The 18,065-nt window shown below is 37.7% G+C and overlaps 1 protein-coding gene across 1 annotated transcript in view; it reads left to right on the top strand.

The window, feature by feature from the left end:
• Positions 1 to 18,065, top strand: part of BICC1 (BicC family RNA binding protein 1) — a 264,925-nt gene that overhangs the window by 215,959 nt on the left and 30,901 nt on the right. Inside the window, exons 4-8 of the mRNA XM_046654461.1 lie at positions 12,167 to 12,246; positions 14,262 to 14,420; positions 15,725 to 15,778; positions 16,221 to 16,415; positions 16,546 to 16,797. Coding sequence (XP_046510417.1) covers positions 12,167 to 12,246; positions 14,262 to 14,420; positions 15,725 to 15,778; positions 16,221 to 16,415; positions 16,546 to 16,797 — 740 coding nt within the window. The remainder of the gene's footprint in view (positions 1 to 12,166; positions 12,247 to 14,261; positions 14,421 to 15,724; positions 15,779 to 16,220; positions 16,416 to 16,545; positions 16,798 to 18,065) is intronic.

The raw sequence follows: 18,065 nt of genomic DNA, 5'->3' as shown, positions 1-18,065 counted from the left end.
ACTTGCAGTAATCCCAAACCAAAACTGAATCCTTGAAGTGTTTTAAAATATGCTTTCTTAATTTTATCATAAAATTCCATACTGCTTAGACCAAGACTTCTTAACTTTTTCAGCCTTTTTGAGAATCTATAGATCCATTCAAAAAAATTTACCAATGCGTATATGCACAGTCTTCGAATGCAATTATAGGCAGGTTCATAGACCCCACAAAGACAACCCATAGACCTTCCCCGCCCCAGTGAGTAACTGCCTTTAGAATGATACAGTGGGTTACAGAAATACCACTTCCGTAGGCTTAAAGTCGGCACAAAACAGATGTATGTTTATATTTAAAAGTGGGTTTCCTTGGGTGGAACATAGAAACAAATGCCTTTAGAAGTAAAAGTTATATAGAAGCCAAGAAAATATTAAAGAAATTTTAAAATGCTGCTGAATCCACACATATTTCTCAAAGGTCCTGTAAACATTACAACACATTTATAAAGGAACATCTGAAGGTGCCAAGATACTTCCAGTAATGGACAAGAATAAACATGACCATATGATAAAAATGCACTTGCATAGCCTCTGGAGGGAGAGAGACAGAGACAGAGTGGGGACAGAGTGAGGGAGCGAGGAAGGGAGGAGGAGAGAGAGAGGAGAAACTAGAAAACCGCTTCGTGGTTCTTTACTGTAGTTGTGAAATTGACCTGTGTTGAACACTAAGAAGAAATCCGTCTTTTCTAAAAGGTTCTGCTAAGACCTAAGGAATATTATCCTTAATGTATATAAGGCATGGAGTTCACCTCGTAAAAGTTAGGGCTTTTGTGGAGAAGAGGCAGCACAAATATTGAATGTGGGGCTATACATTTTACCATCCCCAACCTCACACATACTTTCTCATCAAGAGAAGAAAAGGACTTGGTGAGAAGGTGTTATATTAGTCTTGGTCTGACAGAAAACAGAATTAACTCCAAATGATTTAAATAAACTCTAACGAAGGAGCTAATTATAGTAGACAGGGTCAAGGGACAAGCAAATAGTTATTAATAGATGATGAGCCACAAAAACTGGCAACAGCTGGAAACCATTATCACCCAAGGGCTGCAGGGGCAAGGAGAGGACAGGTGATGGGAACCTGTGCAAAGGGGACTGTGGCGCGCGGGTGCTCAGTGAAGTTGCAGTCAGGGAGCCGTGCAGCTGCTGCTGGAGATCCTGCTTCCATTTCCTGGGCAGGAAGCTGGGAGAGTGAAAGACAGAGAATGGCCCTGGGGCAGGGGCCGGTGGAGCATAACTAGGTACCATTGTCAACTCTTAGATTTCTCTGCTGAGAAGACAAAGAAAGAAATTGTCATTGCCATCCTGGTGAAACTATTTGTTATGAAGGCACTGTCCTTTGAGGTTATTCTTTACCTACATTAATGAGTGGTTGAGTGACACCCTGAGAATGATATGTAAGTCATGTTTTTCTAATGTCCTTGCTTGGGGGGAACATTGGAGAATTCTTTCAAGAAAGAGCACTATACCCCCACTACAAGGATTGCTCTCATTTTCATTTATTTTGGAAACCATTGTTGAAGAAAAAGAGAGATGTGGCCATACACGTTTGAAAGAATTTCATGTGTAGTGGTGGCCATGAACATATGGCCTTCACCAACTATTTGGACTCTGTTCCAACCATGTCTTTCAACTGCAGTTAAGCCCATCATTAAACGTTCTTGCTCCAGTTTCACTGGGGAAGTCTGTGCTCAGAGCCATTGTATGTTGATAAAATATTAAGGGTATTTACAGCACAAGAAATAACGAGAGATAAAGTTCAGAAATTGCATGACAAGAAGCCTGTCATGGAATTATAGATGAGAAAGAAGGAACTTTTCTGTCTAATTGAGAAAGCACTGTTGTCGTTATTGTTAACATTTTTAAAGGTCTCATTTTTTAAGAGAATTTTTCTTAAAATATTGTCCTTGGAAAACAAGAAGTTCTGACTTAAATACGTTTGTTTGAAAGTACAAGGATGTAATTTGAGCAAATCGATCTCAGACTTTACTGATACAGATAATCTTCTTTTAAGGTATGAGTATTTTTCCACATTATAAATGTATACTTTTTCCTGGTGGAAAAAGCAGAAAAGCCTGAAGCATAAAATAAAATAAAAATTATCCATGACCGTGTTACTTAGAAGTAATGACTGTTAATTTGGTTGTTTTCCTTTTTCACCTGCTGAATACATCTGTATCCTTAAAATGAAATTACGGTATTGTGATTCTTCATTAAGATTTCCAAATTGCTCTCCAGATATTTTGCACCAACTTTTATTTCCATCGAGAGTATGTTAGAGAGTCTGTCTGACTATATCCTTGTTAGCGTTCTAATTTTAAAAATATTTGCCAATTTTATACATAAAAATGATTAGTAAGGTTGAACTTTATGTATTTATTGATCATTTTTCTATTGAATTATTTCTCCTTGTCTTTTGCCCATTTTCCTATGAAACAATTAGTGTTTTTTCTTGATTTATAAGAGCTCTTTGTATAGAAACAAATTTATTTAAGAAAATCATTTTTCTTGTTAGAAGTAATAGCACTGGTTGGTCACCTTTATGGGGTCATGCTTATTTTCTCTGACTTTTCATGGGAAGCCCCTGCCTTCTTGTCTCAGAAGAAAAGCCAGTTTTAAAATACTGAACTCTCAAATTTTTCATTAAGATATTTAAGCAGGAATATTACCTTTGGATAAATGTTTAGTGAATTCTGATTTAGACATTGTTAGGCCTCAAAGTAACTTTAGATATTTTTTTAAGAAAAGTAAGGACCATTTTAAAGTTATTTAATAGCTTAAAATAAATTTTTCCCCTTAGAGGATATAAATCTCTTGAGAGTGAGAAACAAAGACCCTTGGTTCCTACTTACTTGAAACAGTTACCAAAAAAGTATGAGAGAAACAAATAGTATTTGTTTATTATTACAGAATAATATTATTACAGAATAATATACAGTTGGAGACAGGGATATGAGTATTATTTCCAGTATATGTGGCTGCATAAAAAAACTATTAACAGCTGTTCATCTAGCCTGTAGAAAGTGGAATAAGAAGAAAGGATCGGCAGATAGGCATTTTCCAAATAATTTTCCTTAAGGCTTATTTTCCTGATATTAGATACTTTTAATTTTTTGAAAATTACTAACTTTCTTGAGATTATGAAAAAGCTTGAAACAATCTTTAACACCCAGAGTTGTGTGAACCCATACTTAGCTATTCTTCAGTGCAATCTGTAAAACTTTCTCAGTGGATCATACAACAAAGATGAGAAAGGTAGAGAATTTTAATGCCAGTCTCAAGCTGGTAAGTTATTTTTAGAACTGAATTCCTAAGAGCTTGCTGTTTCTTACGTACACCCTTAATTGTGCCTCGAATATCTTCAAAAGACAGAATCTCTGGTTTTTAAATTTCTTCTCTTAGCAGGCTGGACTGAAAACAAAGAGGTCATGTGTGTGGTATGATGTGGTCAAGTCTTCATCTATGGGACTTTCCTAGTCTAATGCATGTGAACCCTTAAACGCGGGGTCACTTTTCTGTAACGGCACCCAGCAGTTGAGTGTTAAGATTTTTCACGAATAGTCTCAGCTGTTGTAAAAGGAACAGTCTGCCCTGGCCACAGATTACAGCGCTTTGGGTTTAGGCCACAGGCAATACTGCTGGGACCTGCCGTGTACACTGTGAACATCAGTATTCCTTGGAGAGACGATGAAGATTAGTTGCTTCTGGCTCCTAGAAGTTCTTGCATAACTCGCTGTTATCTCAGTGCGGTTTCCTGGGGATGCTTTGTCCTGGCACATGCCTCCATCCCGACTTCAGTGTTCTCTCTTTTATCAAACGGACCATTCAGCATCGGACTGGGACTCCAGTTCCATTCCAGAAGGCTGGTATTCAGTTCAGCTCTCTTTTACATGCTCCTTCCTCATCCTGGGTCCTTGCATTATTATTGCTTTTGTCAGGCTCTGTGCCTTGGGCTTTGTTCCCACTGTCACAAGAGTTGTCCATCTCTAGCTCATACATGTGTGAACGTCCTCCCTCGCAGTAACCTCGCACTGCCTGTGCTTTCTGTAGAATTGTTATACACAAACCATTCAGACGATTCCAGCTTTCCTCCTGGTACTTAGTTTCCTTTCCTCCCCCTTCCCAGAATCCTCTTCCTTATCTCTGGAGTATAGAGCTCCGAAGCCAAAAGACTTCAAGAAACGAATTGAGTCAGGCCTTGTGTTTTTAACTTTCTTTTTCCACCCTTAGTGCTCCAAAGCTAGATTTCTTCTGTACTTTGGATTGTTTTCCTGCCCTTCTTCTACCTGAACAGCAATTCTGCAATTATGCTTGGAGTGTAGTTTACATTGCCTAAGATAAGGTGGTTTATAAGATAAGGTAGTTTACCCTTTTCCAATTCTTATACTCCTTAAAAACATCTGTTCTTGATTATTTCATCTCTTATGCCTTGAGTTTGCTTTATACTTTGTTTGCATTTCGTTGTTCTTCTCTGAGATTATTTCTAGGTTTTTGCTGAGTCCCTGTAACTGTTTCTGCTTAAATAAACAGCTGCGATAAGGCACATAGGAATCTTAACAGAGAAGATGCATGTGCCCGATTTGCCTCTTCCCTTTCTTATGCCTTATTTCCTCCTAAAGTTGAAACATCAATGGAGAACAATTATGATGGCATATTATCATGTATTTTGAACTCTTTTATTGCTGATTATACTGGAAATGCTGGTATTCCATTCAGCCAAAGCTCTCATCTACCTTCTAGCTAGCTTTGAATCTTCTGAAGCTGATAGCTCTTTTCTGTCTAATTGATGAAGGGTCGTTAGGCTCCATCTTGGTATGTGGATGCACCCTTTTCTTTCATTCAGCAAGAACTTGCCTGAAATGTTCATTACCGTAGTAGTGAGGGCACCTTACCTCCAATCATTGCCAAGTAGTTGAACTAAAAAAGTCTTAAGGATCTTGCCATGCTTTCTATCTTTTGATTTGCTCATGTCACTCATGCCACTGTCATGTCAAGAGTACACTTTCTCTGTTGAGTATTAAGTTTCATTCTGCCAAATGGAATTTTCATAGGAAGTTATCTCAGGAAATCGTGGTGTGTAAACTGATTGTGGGTACCAATGGAAACATTTTTTTTTCTCACGAAAACTAGGGTTTTGAATTTAAAATACGTTTGCTTTTATACTTCTCATTGTCCATTACCCTTCTCTTCTAGTTGACTAGTAAAGAGGTTAATTTTTTCTGTTTAAAAAAAGGTAAGTTAAGGATGATTTTATGCCTTATCCTAAAGCAACATAGTTGAGTTAGGGAATGCCTACAACAGATGGATTTGTTTTTCACGATGCTGCTTGTAATATCTGACATGTTATGGCTGCTCACCAACATTTTGCCTTAAATACTTATAGCTTGGGCTCTTCCACTCCCGTCCGAATATATTCTTTGTTCTTTCATTCTAACTCGGTTTATTGGAGTTTGTGTTGTCAAAGAGCATTCCTCGAAAGAATCTGGAGTCTGTATTGCTGACCACAAAATAAGCTGAAAGTGCATTGACTTCCTGTCATGTAATCTTGTTCTTTTAAAATCACGTCATCAAGTTTAATGAGTTAGTTCAGGTTTTCTCTATCTCTTGATAAAGTATGTATCTTCATTTTTAACAAAGGTCATATTGTTATGTTATTTGACCTGTATAAAGTTTTTTTCCTTTTTTTAAAAGAAAAGTCTATTTCTCAAGAGGTCAGAGGGAAACACCTTTGTTTCACAGGAAAATATGGGCCGTGGCCAGTTGACTATGAGTTGAATTCACTTTTGCTGATTAGCAAAGTGATAGCACTAAAGGAAAAGTGACCAAAATAGCAGACATATGGGGATGATATTGAATTTTGAACTGTGACATGGCAGTAGAGTTTGAAGTAGAATCCCATCTCCATATGGGGTTGTCAGTGCATTTGTTTTGTGCCTGTAATATTCTGGAAATGCCAGTGGGGTGAATACTGAATTTCATCTACTTTGATATGAAATCGCACATTCCTGGAGTGTGCAAAACCAAAGGAACGCCCAAGCTGTCATCTTTGAAGCCAGCTGTGGATCTGTCACCAAGGTTCAGAGGCTCCTCTTCCTTCCTCAGAAGCAGATCTGTACTTCAGAGACATTTGTGTCTACTGCCTGCAGCTTAAGGTTCTTGGGAACATCTTAGATTGTCCTGTCTTTGGTGAGCTACTTATCATGAGAGACCAAAAAATTGGAAAATAAAGTTGTTTATCAGGTTAGTGTTATTTAAGAACTGCTTTACACCAAAGAAGTTTAGATTTATAAGAAAGTGTAACAATGATCTGACCAAACTCCCTCATTAGGGCTTTTTTTGGGAAGAAACTATACTCCAGAGATTCAGTGACTTCCAAGGTGACAGAGCTTGTTTATGGCTCAACTGGGATTCAGAACTTATTATAATGACTGTGGAATCTACATATTGCCCCATCATGTGAAGGGAACCTGTAGCCTCTTGCAGAGTTGAAGCTATTAAAACTTAATACGTTCAGGGGCTGGCCTGGTGGCGTAGTGGTTAAGTTCATGTGCTCCCCTTTGGTGGCCTGGGGTTTGTGGGTTCAGATCCTGTGTGTGGACCTACACACCACTCATCAAGCCATGCTGTGGTGGTGTCTCACATACAAAATAACCCAAAAAAACCAAACTTAATATGTTCTGGTGGTATTGGCTGGCTTTTCCCAGCATTTCTCTAACTGATCCAAGTCAACCAGTGCCCTTGAGGTGTCTGGGGCTTTTTCTGAGACTTGATGTATATTGGCTGTTTGACAAAATCCTTACCCTAGAGCCACAGTCTTCCTTATATAAAAAATTTGGCCGTTACTCCTTTGGAACTACTTGCCAACTATGGATATATTCCCAGTCGTTGGCAGGGAATTTCAGAGGAAGTTTTGGAGATGCCTGTCTGCCTATCAACAGTGACTATTCCTAACAATGTTGACAGACCTGGCCCCAGCTAATGTCCTTCTTGGTTAGATAGTTTCAAAGGCTAAGACTCCTTCGAAAGAACTTGAAATAAAAGTAAAAAGAGCTCCAAGCCAGGAGAAAGTGAATTCTGTCTGCTAGTCTCTTCTTATGGATGTAAGCCCAGTTTGACAGTTTTGTTTATATGCATAAAATGTACCAAAGCCATCTGGATTTCAGGCCATGATGTGGAACTTTTCTCCATAAACAAAAGTGCAATTCTAATATGATATCTTTTGTTTGGGGATGTTGTGGGTGCAAGGAATGCGATCAGTCAAACATGGGATTTTCTATTGTTTTCTCTTTCTCAGAGAACATGCGACAATGAAAGCATTACTTTGAACTTTTGGGGTTGAATCTTTTGCTCAACAGCATTCAATCATGGAGACAGGAAAGTAACTACAAATAGATTGTTGGTGAAACATTGGTAGCTTAAATCCATCATGTGTCAAAAGCACATTACTGACTATAGCATAATAAATACAATGAAAGGGCTGACGTGTGTTTTCTGTAGATTTTGCTGTGGGATAAGAATGAAGTGAAAAGGAGGTTTAACCTTGAGGAGAGAAAAAACAGGCACTAAAATATTCAGTAATGTTTCCAGGAATGGGAATGTTTCCAAGGATGGAAAACCGGAGAGTAGAAACCAGAGTACCAAGAGATAATCTTTTAAAACCATAACTAAACTTCACTTAAGTTCATGTAAACATCTCAACTCTTTTGAATATTTATTTGTACTGAAAATATGGTTTTTAGCATGTGTTCTTATGAAAACAGTTGTTGCCTTATCAAATCCTTATGAATTTCCATATGAAAGTCATAAAAACCTTTTTGCTCAAAGGTTTAGCTCTTTTGCAGTATACATATAACATACCCATTTCATACCCATGTCCATACAGCTTCATATTACTTATTGAAGGTTGGGTCCCCGTCTGGTCTTCCTTTCTTCCATAGGATGACACCAGAGAGATGTGAGCAGATTGATGGAAGAGGAATTTTAAATCCAAAAATCTGGATGAATATCTGACAGTTCTCTGTATTTTCATAGAGGTACTGAGATCAAACTACTTGAAGTCACAACTATTTTGGGAAGTGCGAGACATATGATCACCTTGGAGATGAGATTTAGAGTCTTCCCCCAGATTTCCATCGCCTCCCTCTGTGCTTAGCCATTTCCAAAACAGGGGAGCCATCAGTCCATTCAACAGCCATTTACTGGGTATTTGCTGCTTGTTTGGCGCTATGGAAGTTACAAAACCAATGAAGATAATCCCCATATTCAGGGAGCTTGAGGGTTGATTATAAAGCAATGAAAATTATTTTTAGAGCAAACGTCTCAAAACTTTCATGCCCAAATAGGAGTTGTCCTTCAAAGCAATTAACTTGGGGGAGGGGCACTGTACACTTATTCCCTATTTCTCTCTCATCGTCCAAAAATCTTCATAGCTGACATTTTCCTTGTTTTTATGTTTATTAATATGGTTAATACTTTGACTTTTCTTTTCTCCATCAAGTATTTCCAGAATGGGTCTGAATGAAACCCGAGTCCCTTGTGCTGTTACATGGACAAGCTTGACTTGTAAACTGTGACAGCCATTGAAAGGGAGCTGGATTTCAGGATTTGAAATGAACACATTAAGTTCAGCCTGGAATAAGAGCTCACGCCTGTATATACCTTTTAACAAGGACAAAAGAAGGAATGAAAAATAAAACACAGCCAGCGACTTTAGCAGTCTAAACAAGAATTTTGTTATGTTTATTTTTCTCTGTACTTAGGGGACTTGATTATTTAAGAGCCATTTTCCGAAAAAGTGCTGATTTTGGTACTGGAGACAGTTTGATGTTACGTGTTGGTGACTGTGTGTCTCTGTTTGTGTCCCTTGATAATTTATATTTTTGGTCACTAGATGGTGCTCTTTCACTTTGAAATAAAGTGTGTTTTCTCTTGAGGCTTTTGCTTTTTATTTGATTGTTCTGTTGATGCAGAGATGGTGGAAAACCAAATTCAGTTTTAAATTGGATCTGAGGATTCCTGTCCCTCTACAGATGCGTAGGCATTTTAATGTGATCATCCAACCTGTAAAAGAATAGGGTTTCAGATTATCATACCATGTAATACTTACTGTTAATTTATTTTGTGAAAAAATACTTTTTTTTTCCCGTAGAAGCATTTTATGTTACATATACTTGGCTGAAACATAAGAGAATACAATTACATTTTTTATGTGGTTTAGTCTGCCGTGTCCTATACTCGATTTAAGAATCACTTGGGACGCCAACAAATGCTGAGTGCTGGGTCCGGGAGACCCAGGAACCTATGTTTCAAGCAAGCGCTACAAGTGAGTCTGGCGAGCAGGCGTGTTTTGAGAAGCACCGGGTTCTAATCCCCCTTGGAGGAGTGAGAATTTTTAGTAGAGATTAACACCAGAGTCAGCCTGCAGTAATTCAAACCAAAGTTGAGGATAGTTGAGACCAAAATTTTGAATGCAGACAGCTCTTTATGTCAATATTGCCTAGAGGAGTTATAATGGATATAATAAGAATTAGTGGAGAAAGTGCTCTCTTTTTGTTTGCAGAAACGTGTTAAAGTTGGCTGCAGTCTTACAGAGAAAAGGCAGCCCCTGTTAGGATGCATTCGGGAGCAAGCAGTGGGAACACGATGCCATCCTGTGGAGGCTGTCCCAGCTTGCGGTGGTTGGACATCCCTTTTGCCCTACCTTTAGGCTCATCTCCTTATAATACCTGACACTTAGACATTTTAGAAAATTTCAACCAATCCTAAGGTCTTTCATCTTCACAATGTCCCTTTGACAGGGTAGCTGTCAGAGAAGGGATTAAAGAACAGGATGAGGACAAAGGCCAGGAGCAGCCACCCCTGGAGATACCAGGCAGGGGCCTGAGGGTGTTAGGACGGCTCCGCAGGGGGCCAGATGCCTTCCCAAACTCTGAAGCTCAGGGGTGGACTGTTGCTGACTGTGGTTCCTCCATCCTGGTTCTAAGGGTGGGTAGCTTTAGAAAATGGTTTCCTGTCTTTTTAGTAATAACCATTCTGATGGGAGTGAAGTGATATCTCACTCTGGTTTTGATTTGCGTTTCCCTAATAATTAGTGATGTTGAACATCTTTTCATGTGCCCGTTGGCCATCTGTATATCTTCTTTGGAAAAATGTTTGTTCAGATCCTCTGCCGATTTTTTAATTGGATCTTTTTTCTGTTATTGAGTTGTATGAGTTCTTTATATATTTTGGATAACAATCCCTTATCAGATGTGTGATTGGCAAATATCTTCCCCCAATTGGTAGGTCGTCTTTTTGTTTTGTTAATGGCTTCCTTTGCTGTGCAGAAGCTTTTTAGTCTGAAGTAGTCCCATTTGTTCATTTTTTCTTTGGTTCCCAGTGGGGAAGGAGGAAGTAGAAAAGGGCAAAAGGGCACATTTATATGGCATCTAGACTTTGAACATGATGTAATCTATACAGAAGTTGAAATATAGTGATGTACACCTGAAATTTATATGATGTTATAAATCGGTGTTACCTGAATAAAAAATTAATTTAAAAAAGAAAATGTTTTCCTCCCTTCTTTCCTTTTTCTCTCTCTTTCTCTCTTTTAAATTGCTCAACTGCACCTTAAGAATATGATGTACTCATCATGGCATTGATTTGCAACTGGATTGTAGGATGGAGGTGGGTAGATCACCATATCCGGAAAGTATGTGAAGTTTGATAAAATCCCCACTGGGTGATTCTGACTTCTTATCCTAGAGAATTGATGGTTTAGAAGGACTCAGGCAGAACTGCTTTTTAATTGTGAAAGATGCTTAGCAAACATTTGCTGACCCTGTCCCTGACCCTGAGGTGTGTGGAACAGGATGTAAAGGACTTAGTGGAGAAGGCAGTCAGGAAGACTGACATTCCTCATGGTAGTGGTGGTGATGATGATGATGATGATGATGATGATGATGATGATGATGATGATGATGATAAAGATAAATTATCTCTCTGACTCAGCTTTATCACTAAAGCTAATGGTATAGAACTTTTGCCTTACCGTAGAATGGTCTTGGTCTCTGTCAGGCTGACCTATAGGGTACTAGATTGCTGGGAGACTTGAAAACCTGAATAACGAGAGAACTGAAGAAGTGTATGTCCTCCCTGGGGCTTGGGCTCTGATGTCTCCCTCCACCTGGAAGATTCCAGCTTGGCCAACTGCCTCCGCTCCTTTAAGCCTTTACTCAGCTCTCACTTTTTCAGTGAGGCCTAATGCCTCTACCCCTTTTCCATAGATGATACTCCTGATTCTTTTGTCCTGTTCTCCTTTTTACTTTTTTTCCATAGCATTTATGTTCTAATACACTAGACAATTTATTTGATTAATTTTTATCTCCTGGCACAAGACTGTAGGCTCTGTGTGGACAGGGGTCTTTTTTCCTTCACTGATATGTCCCCTAGCCCTTAGAACAGTGCCAGTACGTACCTGAGGTTCAGAAAATATTTGTTGAATGAATGAATGCTTTCCTATATAAAATTTACCAGCAGTAATAAACAATTGACATAGCATATATTAGACACTCAGTACTCATTCTGAATGAATGTAAAATATTTCTGAATGAAGATTAAGATTTTTTTTATTAACCATGACCTGTAAGGATATCTTCTAAATTAAGTTATCACATAGTTTAAAGTGTGGATGCAGAGTTGGAAGACATTGGATTATAATGAACAAGCCTCTGAGTAGTTTCTGGGCCAAGGTACCCAAACCCTTAGTGTCCTCTGTAAATGATCTCACAGAGCTATGGTGTGGGTTAAATGAGTTAAAGCATTTAAACGTTTAGAACAGGGCCTGGAATATAACAAGAGATCAATTAATAAATTGAATTTGTTGATTTCTCACTTGTTTAAAATATAATTATATGGTATACTGTTTTGCGATTAAATTTAAATAGTTTGGTCAGTTTTCAGAAGGAAAAGAGCCACAGATAAATGCACCATTTGGATATTTTCCATATTCCTGTTTTTATTACGATGAAAATACACCTAGAATGAACCAAATATTGAATTTATTATGGAATCTCTTTTCTTAAATTGTAAGATAATTTTAAAACAGACTTTAAGGGTTTCACATGAGCCCTTTGTTTCTGATTTCTTGTAGATCCCCATATTAAGGTTTCTGGAAAGAAAGAAGATGTTAAGGAAGCCAAGGAAATGATCATGTCTGTCTTAGACACAAAAGTAAGTGAATGTTAAGGACACTCAGATGTCAGAACCTTGTATCTGCAAGGGCTGCTTCATGCGGTTATGAAAGAACCATTTGGAGAAGAAAAACCAGGAGAAAGTAATGGTGGGTTTTAAAATAAGCATGTGTGATGCTACAATGGATGTTAAGTTCTGTTTAAAACTTTAATAGGTTCTTTCAAGCTGGGTAATTGAACAATATTATAGACACACATATATGTATTTATGTACATATGTAAGTAAGTAATGTCAGCTTCAGAAACAGATATGGCCCTGATTAGTATAGGGTCAGTAATAAAAATTGCTAGAATTAGCATATTTGCCTTTATGATGCCAGGAGAAAACCCAAATGATCTTCTGTGTAGCTGTGTGTGTGATGCCATGAAATTTCATGCTTTCTCTTGTATGCTCTTTCTCTGTGTGTATGTATAGAGAGATAATAGGGAAATTTAGTATGTAAAAATTTATACTCATTTTGAGAATGTATTTGTTTTAATAAACACTTCGAAATCACTTATTGTGTGCCTGGCAGTTTGCTAAGCACTTTACAAATATTAATGGGTTTAATCATCATAAACAACTCAGTGCAGAGATATTAGGTAATTTACCCAGGATCCAATAGCTGTAAAGTGGTGGGGCGGGGGGTGGATTCAAATCCAGGCTATATCTGGTCCTTAACCACTATGTTTTGCCGCTTGGTATTTCATTGAAATGATTTCTGATCTCTTCCCCTTTCTTTTTCTCTTGTTCTTTTTTTTTTTTTTTAAAGAATTATTCACCTTGTAATTATTAAATATTTTAGAAGTTTCTCCAAAAAAGGATGTATCTTTTTCCTGTATTTCAAAGGTTAAATTCAAAGATCAATGTATTTAATGAGTATATTTAAAATTTAAAAATTCAGAAGATGAGAATCTTGATATTTTTAACATCTTGTTGTATTTTGACTTTTTAATTTTACTTTCTAAGGACTGAAGAATTTCAACATCAATTTTGTAAATGAGAAAAAATTTAATGTCAGTGTTTATAATTTTACAACGCTAAATTTCCCAAAATTAAATACATGGATTCCAGTACGACCACAATGTTTTTATTCATCATGTCTTAGAATGTTGCATTTTGCTTTGATATAACTAATCTCACACTGTATATTGGTTTTCTTAAGCCCTTTTTCTGCTGGAGATCTGCTTCATGATCTCCTCACTCTTCTTCCTACTAGTGAGAATAATAGATTCACTTTATAAAGTTGGACATACGGGAATAGAGCAGTTGTGAAAGCAATGCTTGTAAATACTTTTTTATTCAGTTTTGAGTTTTATTTTTATTTCTAGTTTTCTGCCATAGTTTAACAGTCCTACTAACGTACATATATTCAGTCTTGTAATTGTTTTGATCTGTTATTAATTATATGAGTTAAATGTTTCCTAAATAATGTCTATTAAAGAAAAATGAGTAATTTATTTGTAATTGTACCAGACTTTATTTAAAAGCTACTTTCCAAAAATTTGTCTTGGTAAAGAGTTTATCTTTCTATTTCTTCTGACAAATTTGTCTTAAAAAAGAATTTCTTTTTTTTTTTTTTTTGAGGAAGATTAGCTCTGAGCTAACATCCACTGCCAATCCTCCTCTTTTTTGCTGAGGAAGATTGGCCCTGATCTAACATCCATGCCCACCTTCCTCTACTCTATATGTGGGATGCCTGCCATGGCATAGCTTGATGAGCCGTGCTTAGGTCCATACCCAGGATCCAGACCAGCGAACACCAGGCTGCCAAAGTGGAGCACGCGAACTTAACTGCTATACCACCAGTCTAGCCCCAAGAATTTCCTTTTTATAGCCAAAGAGAAATAGATAGAGATTGAACATTTATAGATTAAGATGATCTTATTAAGAAATCTGTAAGATCTCCCACTGGGTCACTTTTTGTTAATACTGTTCCCTTGGGGGAAAAGTGTTTGAAGGAGTCCTTCCTTCCTTTTTCATGCCTCGAGAAGTAATACATTATTTCCACATAGAGCAATCGGGTCACCTTGAAGATGGATGTTTCACATACAGAACATTCGCATGTAATCGGCAAAGGTGGCAACAATATCAAAAAAGTGATGGAAGAAACAGGATGCCACATCCACTTTCCAGATTCCAACAGGAATAACCAAGCAGAAAAAAGCAACCAGGTACTTTTGTCTTTTCACATGAATTTTTATGGGAAAAGTTAAAACCTTAATTTTCTGTATGCATATCTTTTTTGGGAGATGACAGCAAAAAAGTAATCATGGAAATGGCAGGTAGTATAGATTGTATGACCCCCTCCAAGGAGACTGAAGGTGCTCTGCTTTTTTAAAGAGATGAGTTGTAGGTGGGCCATAAACTCTTGATCCCTGAATGGGTTGGTAGAAGAGAGGAGAGGATGTGATGGCAAAGTAAAATGAAGTCCCTAAGGAAAGGCTCAGAGAATGTGTGGGTGAGGAGAGCCCCTGAAAGCTTGCCTAGTGCAAGCACCCATCCATTGCTGGAATTCTCCCTACAGCGTCTCACAAGTGGTCCTCCAGACTACACCAGACCACCTTCCGAGAGGCCATAAATGAGCACCTGACTTCCTCACATTGACTGAATTATGTCTCTCTTTAGTTTATATACATTTTTTCTGGTTCTTGTGTTTGGAAACTAATGGAACTCACTTGTCCACATAAAAGCACTCTCACTACTTGAAGAACGTATAGTAGTATTTGTGTTATTTGGAAGTTTTCTCTCTTCTAAGCTAATCACCATACTAGCAACCGTTGGCCACAAAGATGAATAAGATATGGTCTTTTCTCTGTGGGGACTGATGGTGACAGTGAGACACATACATAAGGAACTAGATAGAAAACCATGGTAAAAAGCAAGGGCAGTTTACAAAATATTTGACAACTGGTGTCGTTCTGGGCACAGCCTATGAGAGCAGTGTCCTGGAACCCCATCCCCTCACCCTGATGCCAAGATCAATTCTTTTGTTGATGGATCATGGGAAAGTCCAGGGAATCCCAGGAAAGGGCTGGAGGTGGGTGTTGGAGCAACAGTTTTTTACCAGCCAGCATGGAAGTAGTTCAATATTTCGAGAACCTAGTGCAGCAGCATTGTTGCATATTTATAATCATCTAGCATGCAAAGAGTTTAAGCAAAATCGAGAAAATGCAGTGAACAGGAGAAATTATAAAGAGGGCAGGATGGCTTCGTGGGCTTTGTGCGGTTTAGGTAGGTCCAGGGGGTGACGTAGATCAATTGACACAAATCACCGGAGTTGCTCCTTGAAATGGAAATTCTGATTAAGCAGGTCCAGGTTGGTGCCTGAGATCCTTCATTTTTAACAAGCTCCCAGATAATGCCTATGCTATTTTTTCCTGGCCGACACTTTGAGTAGCAAGGATATAGATCACTGGAAAAGCAGATGTGAGTTCAATTTAAAGAAATCTACCTCTGTGTTTTCTTATTTTTGCAGGTATCTATAGCAGGACAACCAGCAGGAGTAGAATCTGCCCGAGTTAGAATTCGGGTAACTATTTAATACTTTAATACTGTAAATCAGTGTCAGGAACATTTGTGTTATAAGGCAATAAAATATGGTAATTTATCAACTTATAACCAAATCGTATGTTCAGTATGTAGGATATAGTGACAAAAGTTGTTTTCATGTACTAAAGATTTTTCTTAGAGATGTTCTAAATTTTATCTGACTCAGTTTCTTTGATAATTTTGAAATGATCAAAAAGAGGCCTGGGGAGAAATGCAACAGTCAGTTTAAGTTACAAATTCTCAGATTTCACAAAAGGGTCCTTTCATTTAAGAAACTATATAGTCTACCCAAGCTTATGTCTATAATAAAAACAATTTATGTTCTAAAATTCCATCTTCAGAAAAGAATGAATGAATGATAGACATCTCTAAATATATAATGATTTCACTATCTGCTTTGGGTTCTCATAATTTCATTTTAGGAGCTGCTTCCTTTGGTGCTGATGTTTGAGCTACCAATTGCTGGAATTCTTCAACCAGTTCCCGATCCTAACTCCCCCTCTATCCAGCACATATCACAAACGTACAACATTTCTGTGTCATTTAAGCAGCGTTCTCGAATGTATGGTGCTACTGTGATAGTCCGAGGGTCTCAGAATAACACTAGTGCTGTGAAGGTAGGTGATTGAGAGCATTTTGAACATTGTAAGTGTACAAATCATGCAAGTTTTATTTTTAAAGGAGTTTAGACTAAGTCTGTGGACAGTTATTTTATAGGATTATTTCTCTCCCACCCTTTTCTCCTAGGAAGGGACTGCCATGCTGTTGGAACATCTTGCTGGGAGCTTGGCATCTGCTATTCCCGTGAGCACACAACTGGATATTGCAGCTCAACATCATCTCTTTATGATGGGTCGAAATGGAAGCAACATCAAACATATCATGCAGAGAACGGGTGCTCAGATCCACTTTCCCGACCCCAGTAATCCACAAAAGAAGTCCACCGTCTACCTCCAGGGCACCATTGAGTCTGTCTGTCTTGCAAGGCAATATCTCATGGTAAGTTTACTGAAATTAGTGTTACAAAGTTTTTTCTTTTTGTTTACCTCTTTGGGTACAGTATATGTTGCTGCACATACCATACCAATGTGGTGTTTATGAAAGCACTTTGCAAGCCTGGTCAGATAAGGAAGTTTCTTGGTAAAAGGAAATAAACTAAAAGAGTAAGGGTCCTAGTGCCTCATGGGCTTAATTTCATTACATCGGTGAGTAATTTCCTTGCAGTCAAGTCTTTTGTTTTTTTTTTTATTTAGACTAAATATAGAAGAGGTTATAATGGAATAATTGACCGCATTTTGTAGAAGGTGATTATTTTCATATGACGTGGAGTATTAGTTTGTAGTTTGTACATGACAAAGAAAATCTTCTGTTTAAACAGAAAAGTAAAAATACCTGTAAAATTTTACCCTAAATTTTGGTAACGTGAAACATTTGAATATTTCATGAATCTGATACAATTTAAAAAATGCTATTTAAGCCACGAATTTGAGTATCATGCGTTGAAGAAAAATAGCAGGGTTTATATAATTCTGTACTGTTTCCAATTTATAATTCGCAATATTTTCTATCCTTCCTATATTCACTTAAAAACCCAGTGTGTAGCTCGGATATATAGTAACAAAGTGGACTGACATAATGTGGACTAGCAAATATTCTTGCCGAAAGCACTACTGTATTCTCCTGTTCAGAGCTTGACCTTTAGTGACATTTGAATCAATGAGCTTCAGGTGTGACCTTTGCTGTTATTAACTTGCAGAATTTGTTTTTGAGAAACTTTCAGAAAATCCAAGTTTGTATTGTTGATTCCATTCCTCTGACAGATGAGAACTAGTTACAATCATTAAGGATTTTAATACATTTATTTTGTTGTGAATGATTTTTTTTAGCCAATCTTACTTACCAAGCTATTTTTAATATACTACTAGTCAGCTAGCAGTCCAAAGATTACTATGATTACTCTTCATAGTTTCTTTTTTCTGCGTTTCAAGTTATTTAGATGTAATTTTTTTAAAAAAAAATGTTTAAGGTTACTGTTTGGGATTTTTTTGGTGAGGAAGCTTGGCGCCGAGCTGACATCTGTTGCCAATCTTCCTCTTTTTTCTTTTTCCTTTCTCCCCAAACCCCAGTACATAGTTGTGTATCACAGTTATAAGTCCTTCTAGTTTCTCTATGTGGGATGCTGCCTCAGCATGGCTTGACAAGCGGTGTGTAGGTCCACACCCAGGATCCCAATCAGCAAATCCTGGGCCGCTGAAGTGGAGCATGTG

This window comes from Equus quagga, chromosome 2 (assembly GCF_021613505.1).
Source record: "Equus quagga isolate Etosha38 chromosome 2, UCLA_HA_Equagga_1.0, whole genome shotgun sequence".
Taxonomy (NCBI): domain Eukaryota; kingdom Metazoa; phylum Chordata; class Mammalia; order Perissodactyla; family Equidae; genus Equus; species Equus quagga.
This window is presented reverse-complemented; position numbering and strand designations above follow the sequence as displayed.